The sequence below is a fragment of the Lucilia sericata genome, unplaced genomic scaffold (genome assembly GCF_015586225.1).
Source record: "Lucilia sericata isolate MDLA Ls3-8-SP2 unplaced genomic scaffold, ASM1558622v1 Contig000052F_arrow, whole genome shotgun sequence".
Lineage (NCBI taxonomy): Eukaryota > Metazoa > Arthropoda > Insecta > Diptera > Calliphoridae > Lucilia > Lucilia sericata.
The window spans coordinates 617,213-638,909 of NW_023994088.1; the positions used below are offsets into that span (position 1 = coordinate 617,213).

A 21,697-nucleotide genomic window follows, 5' to 3' on the forward strand; every position below is an offset into this window, starting at 1 on the left:
TGTTGAAATCAGAAACTAAAAAACTACTAAATGTATTTAATGTTTAAAGCGTAAACAGAGTTATGTGTGTAAATATTTATTAATAATAAGAATTGCTAATATATTGTCTGTATTGGGGCTGATTCTGTTGTTGTTGTATTTTTATCACTTATTCCTCCTGCATAAAATTTTCTTTGCAGTTATGAATTATAGAAATTAAAAAAACCTATTTTTATTTATAAATATCCAACAAAATATCGTGTTTTCAAGTTTACTCACATGCCACAAGTCTGTATGTGCAACCAAGCATTTATTAAATTAAATTAAAAACAAAAAAAAAAAAAAAAAACACACGAAACGGAAGCCCAAAGGTGGCAATCAAACACAATGTCCTCTATTAATGTTTTTACTTTCAATTGTTTTTTCATAACTATTTAATAAAAAATAAAATCAATTTAAATTATTATGCATACAAAGAGATTATGCTTTAGATAAAAAAAGAGGGTGAGTGAGAGGAGAAAAATGCAAAAGAAAAATAATCATATTGTCATGTTTAATGTCATCAGCATGTTAACGTTTTTAACAACCACGGCTACTGTAAATAAAAGCAGACAGACATACAAATAAAAATGTAATAGTTTCTGAGATTACAACACATTAATACAAGTTTAAGACAAAAAAAAAACTAAAGCAGCCACAAAAACTACAAAAAATGTGCATAACCAGCACTTGACGCTGGTGGTCACTGTTCGATTCAATTTGGTTCCGTTCAGTTTAGTTCGGTCATATAGATTTGTTTGGCAATTAAAACTAAAGTTTATTACAACAGCTTTATAGCCGTGTTTCTTGCTTAGCATTTATATTATAGCCATAATGCTAAATATATGTATGTTGCCATATGCTTATAGATTCAACTACAGCAACCACAATAAAAACACCAACAAAAGCTACAACATTTGCCGACGAAGATCAGGTGTCGATCTTTGGGATTTTATGTTTTTTGTAGCATTTTAACTAAACTACTACGTGTACCCAGTTCAATGAAGGTGAATGAAAATTATAGAAAATTTCAATAATAAAATCTGTGATTATGTTCGTTTTGTTTACAGCATGTGGCGGAAGATCTATATTCATGAGTAAAAATGTGATTGTAATTTTGGTCAAACAAGTCTAAATTAGGTCAATTTTATGTTTTCTTTTTTTAAGGGCTTACAACTTGATTTACCTATACAGTTTAGAACTTTGGTGATAATTCTGTTGTGAAGAGAAATGATCTGTACAACATTTTACTGTCTGCTATTATTATGATAGTTTATATTTTGTTACTCTTACTTTTGTTTATCAGTTAAATACATTTTATATTTATTATGTATCACAATAAAGAAAAATTTTCCATTAATTTGATTTCTTTTTCGGTTCATTTCTATCGTCAACAATGTGTAAAATAATTATATTTTGCTTTAATTTACAGTACAAATTTGTAATTATAATTTTATTTTATTAATATATACTTAACACTACATTTCTAAATGATTGATAACCTTTTATAAATATTAAAAAAAAAAATTAATGAAAATGTATAAAAATAACCATAAGCTGGTCACCTCAAAGCAGCTGTAACATTGTTGATAATCACGGTTTAAACAGAGCAAAAGACGGACGAAGAGAAGAACATATAGTATATATGGATGGTTGGAGTGAGTGGCAGACTAAACGTATACTTTAAATCACTTTTTAAATAATAAGTTTAATCAGTCTTTAGAATCTATAGAAAAATCTCAATAACAAAAGAAAAAGAAACATAAGAGAAGAAAAACTTAAAAGCGGCGTAAAAACGGAATAAACTTAAAGAAAACAACAAAGATCAATCATTTCCACACTTATGGATATGGTCTGGCAGAATACACTATCGTCAGGGACTCGAGCATGATCTAGTCGTAGTAGTGATGGCCAACAACAAACTGCAGCTGTAACTGATTCTGATTCTAGTAGTGAGCTTAACTAACTGACCGCATATGCACATAAAACTGTGTGGTTGGTTGGTAGTTAACTTAACAAGGAAATTCTTAACAGATTGTTAAATTCACATACATTGTTCTCAAAGTTCGAGAACACAAATTTGAAATAGTATTTCTTGTGTAAAAGCATTAAAACTTTAACAGTTTAAAATCATTATCAAGGTAATTTAAACTTTAAGACACCCATATTATTATAAGATGCCAAGTAAGTAGCAGCAAAGTTTAAAAAAAAAAGTATAATAAAACTTAAACAAAAAGGTGTTTATTGTGCCTGATTAAATAGTTGCTTCTGATTTTTCATAACAGTAGTTAAATGATTTATACAGTTTTATTTTAAACGTTTTTATTTGTTTTGATTGATTTACTTTAATGTTTTTTGGACTTTTTCTTAGTTTTATCAATATGTATTACAAATTTTGTTTTATTATAAAAATTGGTTAGTGTTTTAGCAACTAGATTTAAAATTTGGAAAATAAAATGTGGAAAATTTCTTACCCATGTCTGGTGATATGCCGCCATATTGTGTTAAATCAGATCTTATCTTACCTGTTAAAATAAAAGAAAAAAGCTCATTAGTATACAATTATTAGTATAAATTTATAAAAAGTCAATATGTCTAAAATAACTAAGAAATTGTCGGTGAATCCCAAATTTTGTCAAATTTTTATACTCATTTCAAAGTATTTATTTTTTTTATTTAAAGTTTAATTATGTTTTATTTTTTTTTATTATAATTACTCTCCTTTCCCTTTTTAATAAAATTAACTAAACGATTTTTTATTTTGTTTATTTTAACAATGTTTTTTTGTTTGTTTTGTTCATCTTTTTATTTAATTTTAACACTGTTCAACACAAGTGTGTGTTTATATAAAAATAATGAACAACAACTACTAAAAAAACAATAAAAAACATAAAATGTGCAAAATGTAAACAATCAAAATGCCACCGGTAACAAAAACAGTGGGACAAACAAGAACTATACTCTGAAAAACAACAGTACAAATGAGAGAATGCTGAAAACAAAACTGAAAAAAATATGGAATAAAAGCTGAAGAAATTTTTATAGAACAAGTTGTGGCAGGCAGCAGCAGCAGCAAGAGCAACTAAATAAGTTGAAGCAGCAGAAGAAGGTATAAAAATATGATTTAATGTTGGCGATAAACCACGTGTGTATTTAAATATGCGCGCCTGGCTGAGTCTGGCGCCTGAATAAACGTAATTTTCACACAGATACACTTATACGTTCAAAAACATACATACATATGTATGTATGTATGTATGTATATTCGAAAAATTAAAAATACTGGTGTAAAAGAACTACACTCCAATTTATATATTTTCTTTTGTTTGATGTTGTCTATTACCCACCAAAAGCTTACAAAGAATGCATTCTTTTATTAGATATACATGAATAAAAGTTTTAGATTACTTGTGAAATTACTTCAAAAACGTAACTTAAGGCAATTACATACGTATATCAGATTTGTAGTCATAACATAAATAGAAAATTTTTCTAAAACCCCAAAAACCAATGAAAGTTTTTTTATAGATATTTTGAAGGCATCCCCCACAAAATATGTATTTTGGTAATCGCATATTATAAAAAATTAGAAGAATTCCTTTTTTTCTACTTTTTGCTTCTTCTAAAACAAATTGCGAAGTTTTCGTTACTTTAAGTATCTGTTTTAGAGTGTGCGTGTAAATTTTGTGTTGGTTACTAGTAGTTGCAGATAAATTCATAGTAGAAAATACAAAAATATTCTCTTGGAAAAACAAAAATTATAAAATATTATACTGGCGTAAATGAAAGTAAACAAACGCAAAATTTATATAAATATAACGACAGCAACAACAATAACAATAATAAAGGGAACTTTCTGTTTAGCTTTTTTCTCAGCTAAATGAAAAACTAACAAATTTCCCAACCAAACACCTATGAATAACAGACAACGACAACAAAAAAGAACCGCAACTCATTACAATTTGTATCTTATGGATGAATGTAAAATGTTAGTATAGTGTTGCTGCTGCTGCTGTTATCATTATCTGGTGCTAAAATTTATATGATTTTAAATACAACGCCCCGTAGGCGAATGCATAAAGTTCCCATTAAGTTTATAGTTTTTTGATTTATATATGTATATATTTTTTATTTTGGGATTTTGTGCAAACATTTGTAGTGAAGCACACCATTTAAAGATGAAACATGATGTTATAACTGCCATAAATGCAGACAGATAGATACCCGGTACTCATTTAAATCTTCAAGTACGTGTAGCGAGAAGAAAAACAAGCAGCAGCAGCAGCAAGTGGCAGGCAAAAGTACATCACTTTAATGCAGATGATGAGATTAAGTTTATAATCAAATATAATTTGTTTAAAATTTACACACATAAAATTTATTAGTTGAACAAACACACTAACAGATATTTTTTAAGGTTTTGTTTATTTTAGAGATTTTTTGCTCCCTCTCTTTTTTGGAGTTTTAGTGGAAGAAAGAACAATAAAAAAGCAAATTTTTGTTTCATTTGGTTTTCTTGTTGTTGGATTAGAAACCCAACACCAAATAAATAAATCTTTAAATATTTTTGAAATAGCAGTAGAAGAAGATGAGATAAAAATCTTAATTGTTATCCCAAAACTTAATGCAAATCATGTTCGTTTTTTATTGTTTAAAGCAACAATATTTAATTTTTGTTAGCAAATTAGTAAATTATTCATAATTTTTATTGTCTAATGTTTATTTTTGAATAAAAGTAAGAAACTGGCTAGAAATGGTTTTGGTTATAAAAAAAAATAATTTAACGCTTTTTCTTTTTTGTTTTGTTATTTTTAAAGAATTAATGACAAATTATTATTTATTAACCGTTAAGATTTATTTACCATTTTTTAACTCATAAAAATGTAAGATCCAAAAAATATATAATTATTTTCACTTCTTCGGAAGTCATTAAACATCACTTCCACACTTCTCTTAGTGTTGCTTTTGAAGTAGTAATAAATGTTATTCTTTTGGAAGTACTTCGTTTTATTTTTGCTGGGATATTTAAGAAATTAAAGTTTTTATTTGCAAAAATATAAATAAAACAAATAAGAAAGTTAAATTGGGAATATAATGCCCTACACCACTACTTATGATTATATTTAAAATTAATTTATTGATGAAAAACTGATTTTCTGAAAGAGGGTTTTTATGGGATCTAAGATGAAATATTGGCCGATCCTCATTAAATTTAGTGGAGGGATTTATGTTTATATACATAATTTTTTATGACGAAATTCATTTTGAAAATAGGCAGTTAAAACAAAATATTACACTATATTACAATATATATGTGTGCATACAAAGACCTATTCAGATTCTGAAACGATTGTTATTCTTTAAGGTGCATAATTTTATAAAGTATGGTATAACATTGAATGCTATACTAAAAACCTAAGTTTAGACAATTCTGTGTCAAAATTCATTTCTTCTGATTCTTTTTTTCAGTACTTCGATGTATTTCATTTATAGGTGATAAGTTGGTCCCAATATAAATTTAAGTTTATATATTTCTTAGACATAATCAACACAGTTTTATTGTTTATTATAAAACAACAAATCATTATTGCCACTTGTGAGTGAGCGCCTTAACACTAAACGATTCTCATAACGCAAAAAAACAACGAAAAATCTAAAAAAGTACAAGAATTATTCAGTTGTATACAAAAGAGAAGAATTTGAAAATCGTTTCGAAATTAAATTAAAGTTCGTACATACATACATATGTGTTTTGGTTTGTAGTAGTAGCAGCAGTCCATGTCTGTCTTCAGTGTTTTGTATAAATATGCATATTTTGATTATAATAATGATTTATTTATTATTAATAATTCATTATGTTAAAGATCAATAATATATAGGTATGTCTATACCCTACAACACACACATCGAATATTTGCAAAATAAACTTTATTGAAAAAGAAATACAGCTTCAAAATTCAAAAAATAAGTGTAGTTGATAATTTATATAATGAGCTGAATTAGATCACCTCAAATGTAAAAATATATTCAGATCAGATTAACTATTTTTAGATATATGGCATGATTTGGCAGCAACTACCCTATCTATTTAAAAAAAAACCTGTTTAAACCCTACACCACCAGTGGGGAGGTGGTATTATACGTTTGTGCTGATGTTTGTAACGCATAAAAGTATTTCTCCTACACCCACCTTTAAGTATACCGATCGATTAAGACATGTCCGTCCGTCTGGCTATCCATGTAAATCTTGTGCGCAAGCTACAGGCCACAATTTTCAAGATATTTTGATAAAATTTGGACCATACGAGTTGAAAATAGTTGAAATCGGTCCATTATTTCACCTAGCCCCCATACAACCTGACCTTCCGATTTTGGAACTATGTCAAATATACTACTATCTCACCAAAAATTGGCACAACTAAGTTTCATATAAGCATAAATGACAATGCCAATTTTTATAATGATCGGCCGTCGTTTGACCCTAGCCCCCATACAAACCCCCTTTAAAAATATCTTAAACGTCCAAAAATTTACTTCTAACCGTTAGTAACGCGATGAAATTCAGCATAACTAACCTTTATATAAAATTACATTCCTCTTTTCAATTTTTTGAGGGTCGGCCATATTTGACCCAAGCTCCCACAGAAAGACTCTTATAAATTTAGTTTTCTTATCAATAAATTGCTTAAATACATTCAAATTTTTCTTTATGAAAAATAAATAATTTTTAAAATATACCCATGATGTAGGGTATCATATAGTCGGCCATGTCCGACTATACTTTCCTACTTGTATAAATAATTTTTTGTTTATTTACACTTTTTCTTTCAAATAAATTTTATACAAATTAATAAATCATACATACATAAATGTGTGTAAGTATTTTCTAGAATTATTTAACCAACTTTTTCGTAATTAGATCAGTGAAAACAATTAACAACTATTTTCGTTGCTAATAAATCATAATGCGTCTAAAAATATTAATCGCTATCATTTTTTTTTTTTCTAAATTAATAAAAACCTCGTCTTGTTTTTATTAATAAAGTGATAAACAAGAAAAAATAAATGTTTGTAATTGTAACACACATTTAGTTGGTTACACTTCGTTAAATTCGTAAAAAGTTACTTTTGCAGTTGCGTGTTGAGTTTAAAACTGAAATTATTATTAAATACATACAGCATGGGTTAACCATGTGCGTAATTTAAAGTTCATTTCCGACTGAAATGATACAAGCCAAACATAATTTTATTGTTTAAAAAATCATATGATTATAGTTGTTAAATGTTTATCAGATCATAAGGAATTTGTAATAAAATAAACAAAAAAAAAAAAGAAAATGAAAAAGTAAAATTTGTTAAAGACCGCAGGACCACGAAACTATGCATTCCTTTTTATTTGTAAGCAAACAAATTTTATAATTTCCAGTTTTCATATGTGTGTATATGGGTAAATCATATTTATAATATTCTTAATTATGTAAAAATACATTTCAGTTTCTCTTTTAAAGTTTTGCAAGATCACGATCTTGTAGGCATCCTTATATTTTAATATTTTTTCAATTAAATTATAAAATTTACATAAAAGTCATGTATTTCGCACATGTCTTACATATTAATAGGGGTATTCACTAATATTCATTAATGATGAGAAAATTTATTACGATATAACTTAAAGATGTTCAATATAAATGCTTTGTGTACTTATAAAAAGTTTTCTTGTTTTCTACATTTCAAAGTTTCCTGGTGTTAAGTTTAATGTATAACACTGTGAACATCCTTAATAATGTAATGAATTCAATTTACCCACTGACCAAATGGTCAAAATACAGTGGGCTGAAATAAATGAAATAATATTCTGAAGTTATAACATAATTTATTAAATAAATAAAACAAACAGGCCATAAATCCTTTTCAATAAGCAACAGTAGAGACTGCCGTACTCAATGTCCAAGACAGAGATGTTTAAACTAAATTGCAGAAAACAAAAATTGAAGACACAGAGACTTCTTTTATAGTTTATGAATTAAATAGAGTTTAAAACTAAAACGTTTAAAGTTGTACTATTTCTCATTTTAAAATAACCTTGAAATAATTAAATATTTGCAATTAACTTTAGTATTTTGAACTCTGTCCCCTATGCAAATTTGCCAAACGTGCTAGAACCACATAATTTGAATTTGTATTTATTTTTTTTTTTCATTGTCTTTAAAATTTTTGTCTAAATTTGTAGAATTTCCGTTTCAAATATTAAAACTAAAACCAAAAACGTAACGTAACAAAACAAAAATCCCAAACCCACTCATAATTATCGAAATTAGGTGACTTCACAACAGGTTTCCTCATCACCATCATCTTCATCTGCTTTTGTTCTTCTAAATTATCTTTAAGTCACATATACCTACATATATCTATAATATGCTTTTTTTTGCTCTTCCCATCTCTTTCTAACAAACTAATAAACCATAATTCTTTTTTTTTACCTAAAAATTACTTTTATCTTAGACTCAGTGAGTAACAATTTAGTGACGCAACCTCATTTAACCTTTAAAGTCAAATCAAAGGAAAGATACAAATTTGTAGGTTCAAATTGATCTATTTGTAGAAGGAAAAAACAATAACAACATCAGAGTATCTGCTGGTGTGTGAAAATTATGATTATTTTTAGTACGTGCAAAATATTAGAAAATATTATTTTCAAGGTCATATTTTTATAGAAATAAAAAAAACTATTGTTACTAGATTTTTATTACTGTTATTTTTTCAAGTAATTTTTTCCTAAATGAGTTTATTTCATTTTTCTTATTTTTAGCACAAAAAAGAAAAAAATCTGTTAAAAAAATAAATCACTAAATCACCAGGCAAACAAATATTTGGAAAATTTATGTTGAAATTTAACGATAATGACTTAAAAGCCTTCAGGACATGATTTAAGACCTTAAATAACAAATTTCAAACAAATTTAGGCAAAACGGCAAACAGCAACGAACATATTGAATATAAAAAAAAGAAAACAAAAATAAATTCAATGAATTTGTACTGCCGATATCGTATTGCAAAATTCAATAAATGCGCACAGTGACAAAATAGCCTGAAATTATGAAAAATTAAACAAAATAATAATCATAAAATTTAATAGAAAATATTTTAATTGTTATTAATATACCCAAAAGAAGAATTAAGTAATCCATATCAAATTAATCCGGAGGGGTTTCAGAAGTATAATAAGTACACAGAGGGAAAAAGAAATATAAACGCCTGGTACCAAATTGACACGAAATTGTTTATAATTTTTCAATACCATCCGATGTCAAAGTATATACATAAGTACGACAACACTATGTAATGTTGACAACATTGCAACAATTCGTTGTCGAAATCTAAATTTTATACACATCCGTGGTAAGCTCACTATTGAAAAACAATCCGTTGCCAATAGCGATTAGTATTCACTAAATGTATTATCGTCCGATGTTTAGAAACTCAGTTTCCTGGACGTAATACCTAAGAATTTTCCAATTAGTTTTCGTGAGGGGTAATATATCCGGAATAATATCACTTCCTAGATATTTGGATCTAATTGCGGCGAAAGCCTGACAATGGCAAAGAAAGTGCTCCAGAGTTTCACTGTCCTCTCTACATGCTCTACATACAGTCTGAATCCGCAAGTCCAATTTTGTATAGGTGTGACCGTAATCCTGTGTGTCCACTCAGAATACGTACCATCATACTAAAATCAGACTTGTTCATTTTGAGGAGGCTTCTCGTTCTGCTCTCGTTAGAGTCACCCCATAGGATCTTTGTGGTTCTACCCAAGGTTTCATTATTCCAAGAGGCCTTACGGGTTTCTCTCACCCATAATTTTAATTCTGCCCTCGTTGCGTCAAATGGTTTTGCGTTCGTCAGGTTAACTACCTCGAGTTCCCTTCCCTTTAAAGCTATTACATTCGCTCTTTCATTGCCAACTACTCCCGAGTGGCCTGGTACCCATATGATGTGAACCTTACCTCTGGGAGAGTATGCGGTTAGAGCTTTTGTACAATCCAATACGGTTTTAAATATAACTTTATCACCTGATATCGCCCTAATTGCCTTCTGGCTGTCGGTAAATATGTTAAGCCCTGTGGGCGCCATATTTATTGTAATCCAATTTACTCATTCCGTTATTGCTCGTACTTCTGCCTGGAAGCTAGTGTTGTGATTAGGTAAACGGTGGTATATTTCTCTTTCTGGGTCTTCAATATAAAAACCCAAGCCCACTTTGTCTCCTAATTTAGAGCCATCCGTGTATCAACGGATTCCTGTTGGCTTTTGCTCTAAAGTTCTATCTGGGATCAGCGTTTCAAAGTTTCCGACATATTTTTTCTCTGGTATGCGATCGGGCACGTCCGATGATTGTGTATAGACTTCCAATGTGTCCAGTATACATTGATGACGTGTCCTATAACCGCTTTTGGCCAGTTTGCCTAATGTTATGAGCCGTTCGGCTGTAAGTGCCGCCTCTAAAAATTGTTAAATTACTAATATAACATACACATTTGCATTTAAACTCGCACAGTAAATATGGTAATGTGAACTTATTTTTTTTTTTTATTTTAGGCTAAAATTGAGAAAAATAAAGTCATATTAATTAGAAGATTTTCCTTAATGTGTACTACGGCATCTGTTAGCGATTGAAATTTGTATTTTAAAAGAATAGGTCTACTGCTTCTCACACAATATTAGTAGCAACTGTCCATTAAAATATTTAGAACTTTACGGCAAAATTTAAAAAGAAACAATTAGTGCAGACAAGTTGAATTTTCAGTTGATTTTGAAAACTGAAGAAACTATTTTTAGTCTAACACTTTGAGTAATGTTTCACTGTATTTGGAAATTGAAAATTGAAACCCTGAACATTTTTCTGATGATCAATGTAGTGTTTAAGTTTAAATCACACATTGTTTAGATTGTTTTACAGTTTCATTTCTCTCTTGCTCCCCCTCTTTTCGTACGATCTTTTCATTTTTCAATATTTTAATAAAATTTAAATTTTATTTTACTTGTTTTGTTGTTTCTTAATCATTTAGTATGTAAAAAATAATACAAAGAGAGGAAAAGTATATACATACATATACACAAAAAATGAAATAAAGAATAATGAAAACAAGACAAGGTACCGGCCGGTCGACAGAACGACCGATCGACCGACCGCATCACAAGGCAAAAAGGAGTTGATAAGAATCAGAAAATCAAAGTATCAGTGAAACTAATAAATTTTAAAATTCTCACATTAATAATACAACCAAAGTGGCTGCAAAATACTGTTTCCAACGTTAATATTATTGTGGTGGATCTTTTTTTAGTTTGTATACAAAATTTAAAATGAACTAACTAAGACACCAGAGACTAAGTAAACGGCTCACAATGAAGGGCTTAAAAGAATTATAACCTGGGCAATTTGATATTTGTATTTAGAGGCTTAACTGTAAATTGTATGAACGTGTGCTGCAAACATTTGTAGGGGGTAGAGCAGGCAGGAATAGTATCCGCCAAGTAACCAAGTAACGTAACAAATTCCAGTATACACTTTACTTTACGTTTTGCGCTATTTAGACCAACCTTTTCAATATTCATCATTTCTGTATTTTTTTTTTTTTTGCTTGTGTATTTTGTAAATTTTTATTACGTTGATGAAGATCAGATGGCTGCGGCGGTAGTTTAATTTTTTATCATTTAGTGTGACGCACTCTCTGCCAAACAAATTTTGATTAAAAGAAATACGAAACAACTTTTCATTTATAAACTGTATGATTTTATTATTTCTTTCTTATACTGGTTTAAACCTTGTTGAATAATTTCGAATGTGTGTTTTTGTTTAAACTGACATTTCAAAAAATAGAAATTAATTTATTATTTATATTTAAAAACACAACAACGAAATGGTATATTCAAATCATAGAAAAATATGAATATTTATAAAAAACCAACTAAGAAATTATTTATGTTTTGGTATTTTTACATTTAATTTAAGTTTTTTGTTGTTGGTTTTATCAACGCACCTTTTTTCTAAAATAATTTATGGTTATTTAAAGTTGTTTTTTCTCATTTTAGTTTCTCAATGAATGACAGACAGATGTTCTAGTTTTTTTTTCTTTTTTTTTTTTTGGAATATTTTGGTTGATTACCTCCGCTTGTTGAAATATTAAGCAATTTAGGAGTTAAGCCAATTTAAAAATTATCACAATAACCACTATTTTTAATAATTTGTTTTAATAATTTTGTAAAATGGATGGTTTTGTATTTAATGTAATGAAAAATTTTATGAAATTTTTTTTTCTGAACATTTTTTTAAATCTTCAACAAAGGAAGAAAAATTAAAATTTTAAAATTTTTTAAAATATATTCACATTTTTTGTTAAAATATAAGTAAAGACGTTTTTTTACCCACCATCAAAAAAGATGGGGAGTATATTTATTTTGTCATTCCGTTTGTAACACATCGAAATATTGGTCATAGACCCACAAAAGTATATATATTCTGGGTCCTTATTAAATCCTAAGACGATCTAGCAATGTCTGTCCGTCCGTCTGTTTGTCTGTTGAAAGCACGGTAGAAACCGAACGGAACGAGATAGAGGATTGAATAGGTAAGGTTTGTTTGGTATTGAAAATAGGCGATATCGGTTCACGTTTTCCTATAGTAATGAAATTCGACACTCATAAGTTTCAGTGAAGCCAAAATCTCTCCATCAAACTTTATGTGAATCGGTCCATAATTGACTCTACTCCCCATATAAGATGACCTTCAAAAAATTACTTAAACGATCATTGCTGGCTTAAAAATACCGAAAAGTGATGAAATTCAACACACATATTCTATACGAGTTAAAACCTATCTACCAAATGTATTGAGGATCGGTCCAAAAGAAAATTATTTTAACGATCTTTGCTGACTTAAAAATACGTGAACAGTTATGAAATTTTATATAAGAAGCATTTATAAGAACGTAAATCTTCCTACCGAATTTCATGCGGAAAGTGTCGGGAAATGAAATTCGATGTAAAGATGTTTTGTATGAACCAAAATTGGTCTAAAAAAATTATATGAAAAGCGGTCAATTATTAACCCTATCTCTCATATAAGGTCCTCTTCAATTAATTTGATGAGTAATATCACCCTGATGTTTATAGGGGAGCATTCCTTTTAAGGTATACGGTTTGATAGTGGGTATATGAGATTCGGCACATCCGAATATAACACTCTAACTTGTCCCTAATTACGTTTCCAATAGAAATAATTTTTTTATTTTTTTTTTTTTTTTTTTTTTTTTTTTGGGCCACGTACCATTTGGATACAGATTTCGAACGATAGTTAAGCAATGTGGAGAGATTTTTGTATTTTTCGAAATAAACTATAAAATATTGTATTTCAAATTCGATCCGAAGTTTTTAGATAAAGTTAAGAATTAAATGGACATTAATGTTTTTGCCTAAACGCCTAAAGAATTTTTTCACACAGCAGAATTGTTAAAACTAAATATTCGAGAATTTTAATTAAGATTGGACAAACATTTTGTTAACGAATGTTTTAAAAAATCTCTCAGGTTGTTTTAGAATTGTGTTGTTTTTAATTTTTCATTTAATATTTTCTATATAGTCCACTTAATTTGAAAAGAAAATCTATAAATAAAAAATTGAATATAGTAATTATTTTGTTTTTTTAATTTTTCAAATATTTGATATTTTTAACACCGAAACAAGTTCTCTTTGCGTGACAAATTGTTAATTCCAATGAATATCGGGGAGGGTTCAGTAAGAAATGACACGAGAAAATGGTAAAATCTTAAGCAACCCTCAAGAAAGCCAGTACATGAAATACAAAGTTAAAAAGAGATAGCAATATAGTTATGAAAAGAGCAAGCATTAATAGTGGTGGTGAATAGGACCTATTTAAGAACTTACGATCTAAATTCTTAAACAGGTATGATTATTTCACCTTTAAGAATTCTCATAAGAAAATAATGCGCCACCTAGTGTGCGAAACAAGAACTACAAATTAAAAAATGGCAAACTTATGACAGGTAAGATTAATATCTTTATGAGAATTATGACAAGCAAAATATGAGAAATCTAATTGGATCTGTAATACGGAAACAGAAACTTCAGAAATTTACTTTTAAAGTGAAACTTCATATTAATTTTTTATATTTTTAACACCTTATAAAATTATGACGGGATTTTTATATTTTTGGGTTTTATGTATTTATTTTTTCAATTTTCTCTATACGATTAAAATTAAGAGCATCATCTTTATTTCTTTGATTTTTTTATGTGGGTGGCCAATCATACAAGTATGTCCAATATGCTTAAAAAAGTGAAAATCCCAACACTACGTATAAAATTCAGAGATACATAAATATACAGTCTGTAAAACAAATTTAGTAGTGAAGCTCATAAATTAAAAAGGAAAACGTCTACCGTTCTTGTTTTGCGTGTGACAGTAACATGTTTTTGTTTAACAAAAATATTTTTTTCTTAAGATAACAAATTATTATTTTTTATTAAATATATATAAAAATTCTAAAGAATTAAATATATTATAGATTTTATTAAGTTTTTTATTTATTTCAAAGTGTTATATTTAAGGTGTGTTTTAAAAATACTAAATTTGATGATTTAGTACAAAAAATTTTTTGTTTGTAGAAATATGAAATTCTCACATTTATCATTGTTGGAAACAAAAGAAAACTTAATATAGTTTCCACAAATAAAGACAAAGTGGAAAGTTATCATAAAAACAAAATTTCTACTAATAGTCCATTCAAATCTAAGTTATTTTTCTTCTGACCTCTAGTTTCTTACTCCTGATCGTTGCCATTTCGCTAATAATTTTTGGCCGATTTCTGAAACGAGAATTGTACAACACAAATGTATGGAGCCAGCAAAAATAAGTACTTCCAAAAGGATAATATTTATCACCACTTCAAACGTATGTTTTACCTCTTGAGAATGACTTCAGAAGTAGTGTATTTGGAATCAAATAAATATAACATCCCTCCTATGACAAGCCTTAGTTAAACTCATCACTTCTATAGATCTTTTTCAATATGTACTTCAATAGAATAAACTCTACTTCTTTTTTGCTTCTTTGGAAGTACTTTTTTTGCTACGGAATTTCGTTTACGGTGCGGAAACATGGTTTTAAAAACAGGTTAAAATTTGTTTTTCTATGTTTATAAATATGTATTAACGTTAATTCGCTTACACTGGTGACACTAAGAAGCGTTTTTAATATATGTATGTATGTATAAAATTAATACTAACTTAGGAACTTTCAAAAATGCGTAAAAAAGTTTTAATGAAAGCAAGTCGTTAATTAACAATACTATATAGGATTCCGTAAATCATTTTAATTATTTGCTAATCAAATTTAGTTTTTTTTAACAGATTTATGGGTTTATAATGTGTTAATTATAAATAAATTCAGCTAAAAGATTTATACAGTTTCCCTATACTTATAAACATTTTAATAAAAAATACATTTCTTTTCAAAGAAATTATCAAACCGAAACAAAAAAATAAAAAAAAACTTATCAACTTAGTGGATGATCTTTAAGGGTCATGCCACATTTATTTATGTCTGAATGTATCTGTACGATGTTCAAATATTTCTTTATTAGAAATAACATTTTAAGAGAGATTCTGTTTTAGTCACAGCAAATATATAAAGATAGAAAATATATTTCTATAAAACAAAAATGGAGGATTTTTTAAATAAACATTTTTTTTTACCAAAAAATTCCCAAAGAGTTTTATAATATGTGTGACATTCCATTAATAATGGGAACTATTTTGTTAAAGAATAAACAAAAAAGAAAAATAATTTCATAATTTTCCTTATGTACGGCTTATGGAAAGAGTTTAAAAATAAGAAACAAAAGTGTTGCATGCATCCTATTTTTTTCCTTTTGTTCGTTGCTTGAACGGGCTATGACTTCGTGCGGTCGGTCCATGTTGCCTGTTTAACTCTTGCTGTGTACAGAATTTAAGCGACAATTGTTAGAATTATTGTAAAAAGTATATAATAATTACATAATTGTGTAAGAAAGTGTATTTTGTACTCGCATTTAAACAATTATTGTAGTCAAGTAGTTACTTTTGTAAGTCAGTTTTGTAATCAGCTCATGCGGTGACGTTTTTAAAGCAGCGGCGGTGTTAATAAAAATTAAGCAACAACAATTTAAACTCTTTACACAGAGTTTAATTGACGCTGCTAAATACTACTAAACAAAACATACTAAAATTGCTTGTAAGTAACCCAGAATCTGAAAGAAGTCGGTTGTGCTATGCTTTTGTCCGTCCGTCCGTCTGTCTTTCTGTATGTATGAGTTTTTGTACCCAGTGTGAAGCAGTGCAGTTTTAGAAATATTTCACAAAAAAAATCAAGCAAAAAGTGAAAAAAAAACAATCATAAAGGATGAAAGGAAGGCCAGATGGTTTAGGTGTATGTACAAGTACTTGCTGCTCTCTGTTAGCCCGATATTGTTCCTGTACTGTGTAAACGGTTTTAAACGGCTTGTTGATGTTCTCAAATTAAAAGGATTGTTTTCACAATTTTTTACACACTTTTTTTCAGTTTCATTTTTACGTTCTGTTAATTTTCTGTGTTGCAAAAGGTTGTTGCTGTTGCTTTTCCAAACATCCTGTAGTTTTAACTGTGTAGTCGTAATAACTTCACTTCATGTGATAATAAAAGTCATAATTTTAGATTTTTTCACACTTTTTTTTTCGAAACTAAAACAACTAAACACCAAATGGGTGACAAATTATGAGACAAATTGCTTAAATAAACTTTTTTTGCACAGTTTGTGGTAAAAATGTTCATTACAGGTTTAGCGTTTTACTTTTTTTAATGCGCAAATTTTTAAATTCATGGAAATTTTGCTTTTGCATTTTATTATTTTGATTAGAATAAAATAATACAAATTTATTGTAAATTTGAAATTTACTTATTATTGAGATTCTGTTTCATTTTATAAAAACGAAAAAGGAAGTTCTAATCTATAGCTTGAGCCTCTACATATGTATGTATCAATTTTCTCTAATTTTCTAAAACGTTAAACAATTCTATTACCCTCAAATTAAAAGGTCAGAAGTAGTAAATTCATGACGTATAGCTGAAACGTTGGTAGTAAATCATAAATATATATGTATATGTTTCGGGAAAGCTTTAAAGTGTTTCAAAAAATAAAAACTTGCATAATAGTTTATAGTACTTTTAACAATCTCGTTATAATATTTCCAGTTATTGTTAACTGTATTCATACATAAAACATACAAAAACAAAAATACAATAAAACTTTAAAGACCTCAGAATATCAGAAGTAAATTCATACAAACGTATGTATATATTTCTATATTAAAAAGCAATAAATGACGAAATAATTGATTTAATGTTGTGTTGATATTCATAAATAAATACATGTCTGTAATTCCTTCTTTTATGATTTCTTTTCTTTTTTTGTTCTTGTTTTCTGTTAAGTGACTGAAGTGACTGCCAGTGTGTGTATGACTGGGGCCTATTTGACTGATTGCCATACCAATCTGTCTTTGCCTTTATGTCTGTTAAGAGTCAGATACAGAACTAAAGTATGAAAATAAACCCATAATAATAATTGTACTAAAGCGGCTGTAGATGAAAATAATAAGAAAACAAAAACTTTATCAAACAATTTGCAATGCCATCAAAATTATCATTTTCTTTTTAAAATATTTTTTAGTGGGGATGTGTGCCATCATACAGTTTTACATAAAAATATGTGTTAAACATTATTTGCTTAAAAAAATCAAAATTAATAGTACTGTTCGAAATAAGAAACTGATAACTTTGTCGGTCACGACTTTATTTTTGTTTGCTTTGAAGATACATTTTTTAAATAGATCACTTTTGCATGATGCATGATTTTTACATAATTCATTTTTACATAATTTCATAAAATTTACAAACATTATAAATACTTATCATTCCCTTTGAAGAACTAAACATTTTCAAACACTATATAAATTTCAAAGAAACTTCTTTTAACTTGAACTTTATAAAATTCTACTTAAATCCACGATTATTCTTCCAAAACACTTTTTGTAAATAATATTTAAAAGAAACACTCACCTGCGATAGCCATCCAGGGGTAAAATGTGTGATTGCTGGCCTGGTGTAAACTACTTGCTGTTTGTGCAGCTGCAGCTCCGGAAATTGTACAATTTGCATTCCAGGCTGTAGCAGCACCACCGCCAGCCGCACCCACACCGCCAACATTACCACTCTGACTAACACTACCGCCGCCGCCACCACCGCCAACACCACCCGACCCGGCACCTCCAGCACTACCGCCACGATGACTAACCGGACTACCGCCCGATGTATCCAAATAGCCACCGACCCGGGAATCGGGTGTACATGCTGACGGTCTCACCGGCATACCACCACCGGCCGCTGAATTTTGTCCTCCATTGGCGGTATTGTTTGAAGCATTTGTTGAGCCGGCCGAACCACCACCACCAGTACCGCCGCCACCGCCAGCTCCACCATTCGAACTTGTATTCCAAATATCTTTGTAACCGTTCACGGAATCGGCTTTGATATTGAGACAATCCTGTTTGTAGGCCTGGCTGCCATCGCCATAGATTTTATTGCAGGCCGCTGTAATGCTGGCATCGTAGGGTGAATCTTGTGTGGAGCGCTGTAGATGGTGATTGGTGTAGGGGGTCATGCCGAGCGAGAGGGGGAAACCTCTGTAGGCGGCTGCTGCGGCGGTGGCTGACTGATCGTGATGGGCACTGGAGCCCATGGACATGCCGGTGGCTTGATGCGGATGGCCATAAAAGCCAGAAGCTTGTTCAAAATATGAATTCATACTGCTTGTGGTAAGAATTTTGGCGGCTTTTAGTTGTCGTTAAAAGGAGATTTTTTTTTTATTTAATAAAACTTTCAGTTGGTTTTTAAACAAAACCACCTTGGTTTTATTGTTTTTTAAACACAGTTTTTTGTTGGCTGATTTTTAAAATTTTTATTTATTTTTTGTTTGTTTTAAATTTCATTATGTTTAAGAGATTTATTTTTCAATGTTAGTTAAGGTCACAATTATTTTTATTTTTATTAGTTTTATTTTCTTATTGCACTTTTTATTTTTAAAAATAATTTAATTATTTTTAATAAATATATTTATTATTATATTTTTTATAAAAATCGTATACTTGTTTTCAGTTTAATATGCACATTTTTTTTTGTTTAAAATTATTTTTTAATTGATTTATTTGAAGAAGATGTCACTTGTTTTACTTTTCCAAAAAAACACATTCATTTAAAATGTAATAATAATTATAATAATACAAGTAGTTGAATCAATTTTGTTGTTATTGTTATAACTGCCAATGATTACGTTGTTGTTGTTGCTGCTGTTGTTATTTAAATAAAATTTATAATAATAATTATTTTTATGATTATTATTTGTTTTTATTGTTATTATTTTTTTCTTTCTTTACGTTCTATTTTAAAACATTCAAGTAATATCTTGTTTTTATTATTTTTATTTTTTTTTGTATCTGTAGTTGTTAGTGTTATTGGTAGTAGTTGTTGGTAGTTTGTTTGGTTGGTATTTTCATTACGACCGTTGTAGACAAACTGACTAAACCATTGAAATAATCATAAAGATATTGAAGTGCAGCAGCAGCATGTTATCAAGAGTTGAAAGACAGTGAAAAGAATGAATGAATGAGCCACTAGTTGTTGGCTGTTTTAACTTCAATTCAATGTTTGATTGTTGTCGGTGTTTATCGGAAAAGGGGGTTAAATACGAGTGAGATACATTTACGAGATTTTTAATGTTCTTTATTGTTATAGTTTATTTTTAAGCACACACTGACTGACTTACAACACTTTTACTGTTTGTTTTCAAATTGTAAATTGTTCAAATAACAATAATAATTGGCGATAAAATTTTGTAATAAAAGAAAGCGCGCGCCTGTTAACCAAACCGTTGCCATCGAACGAATAATCCACCGTTTTGCTGTTGGTTGTGTTATGACTGAAGAATGTTGGATGGATGGATGAATGTGTTGCTGTTGTTGTATATACACGTAACTGAGTATATGTGTGTGTATCTATGTGAGTGATGATGATGATGACGACGACGATGATTGTGATAGCGCACAGCTAAAAAGCACACAACACACAGTAGTCCGCAAAAGAGTATCAGCAGCAGAAGCAGCAGAACCTCGAGCAGTAGTCGTAGTAAATTTTTGGGTCTACGCGTACCACCAACTTCAGAACAGAGAGGAGGTTTAGCTCCCCCAAAAAAAGTATGGAACAAAATAACGAAAATGTGTACGTCCCAAAAGAAACACGTTAGTGAATAAGAGAAAAATACAGACAACCCGCAAAGATATAAAGAGTACACAGCAGACAATTTACCAAATTCACCGATAAACAATCCAACATCAACGAAAACTGGCTTAAAAATACTATAAACTTCAAACTGAGTCACTTCAAATCATACCTCCACCACCAGTAATTCGACTACCACCACCACCACCACCTCAATCGCACACTCTTACAACTCTTGCTCTTACTCCAAATGTTTTAAAATAGAAGAGTAAATTGTATTTTATAAACTCACACAGGCCCACACTCCCGAATTGGAGTCAATTTATTTCACTTTGAATTAGATAATAACTCAAAATACAAGAAGAAATAATTTACAATTTTATTTTGTTTCCCAAATAAACACCCAATTTTTATTAATTAATTAATGTTTCTCCACAAAAGACTTTTTGAAAATAATTTTAATAAATCTTTTGAATTAAACACCATAAATGATTAATTAACTTTAGCGACGGCATTTAAATTTATTTATATTTCATTTTATTTGTTTGGAATCGCTACACGGGACGGAGATTTGTTTTAAATTTAGTAAACGAGAGTGTTTAAAAACGAAAAAAATGATTTAAAACTGGCACGTTATAGTTGAACACTAAACTAAAGACAATAAAAGTCATACAATAGAGCGGCACAAGGCCCAAAAAACACACTGTAAAAATGAGCAAAATACTTACTAACTCACAGATACACTCATACATTCACACAAAAGAGTGCATTTCCAACATTTCACAAGAAGAACATTCATCAACAAAATTGCATTCGAACCTACTGAAGCAAAACCAAAACAAACTCAAATGAACACAAAAGTTCATTTTTCTATATAAAAAACACTCAAAACACAAGATATCCAACATGTTGTAAGCTCAAGCGAACACACTCATTAAACATATTCACACAAACTCATAAACACGCTCTGAATCTTCGTTCGTAATCATTCATTTTTACTTTGCGGGTGAAATATTTTCATTTTGAGTGTGTTTTTTGTTTTTGTGTGTTAAACACAAGTATGAAAGGAAAATTCATCATGGAGGGAGGGCGAAATTTTCTTATAGGCCAAATTGTACGTATGATAGTTATTTGTTGTTGTTGTTATTCCTTTTCAAAACCCATGTGAGCAAAAAGCAAAAAAGAAAAAAAGCTGAAAACATTCATCTCTCTTACTTTTGTGTGTTGTTTAAAAATGAGCAAAATACTGCTCATATTTTGTTAGATTTTTTTTTTTTAATTTTATTTGTTGTTTCTAGTATTTTTCTCTGTTTATTG

General features: G+C 29.1%; 1 protein-coding gene across 3 annotated transcripts in view; it reads right to left on the reverse strand.

The window, feature by feature from the left end:
• LOC119616013 (homeotic protein ultrabithorax) overlaps window positions 1-19,077 on the reverse strand; it is a 106,157-nt gene extending 87,080 nt beyond the window's left edge. For 2 of the 3 annotated variants that reach the window (XM_037972131.1, XM_037972130.1), the window contains exon 1: window positions 18,167-19,077. In XM_037972131.1, the coding sequence (XP_037828059.1) occupies window positions 18,167-18,911 (745 nt within the window). In that variant the 5' untranslated portion in view covers window positions 18,912-19,077. Of the gene's footprint in view, window positions 1-2,492; window positions 2,544-18,166 lie in introns of all 3 variants that reach the window. The other variant, XM_037972128.1, reaches the window with a different exon arrangement.
• Between the last annotated feature and the right edge of the window lie 2,620 nt (window positions 19,078-21,697).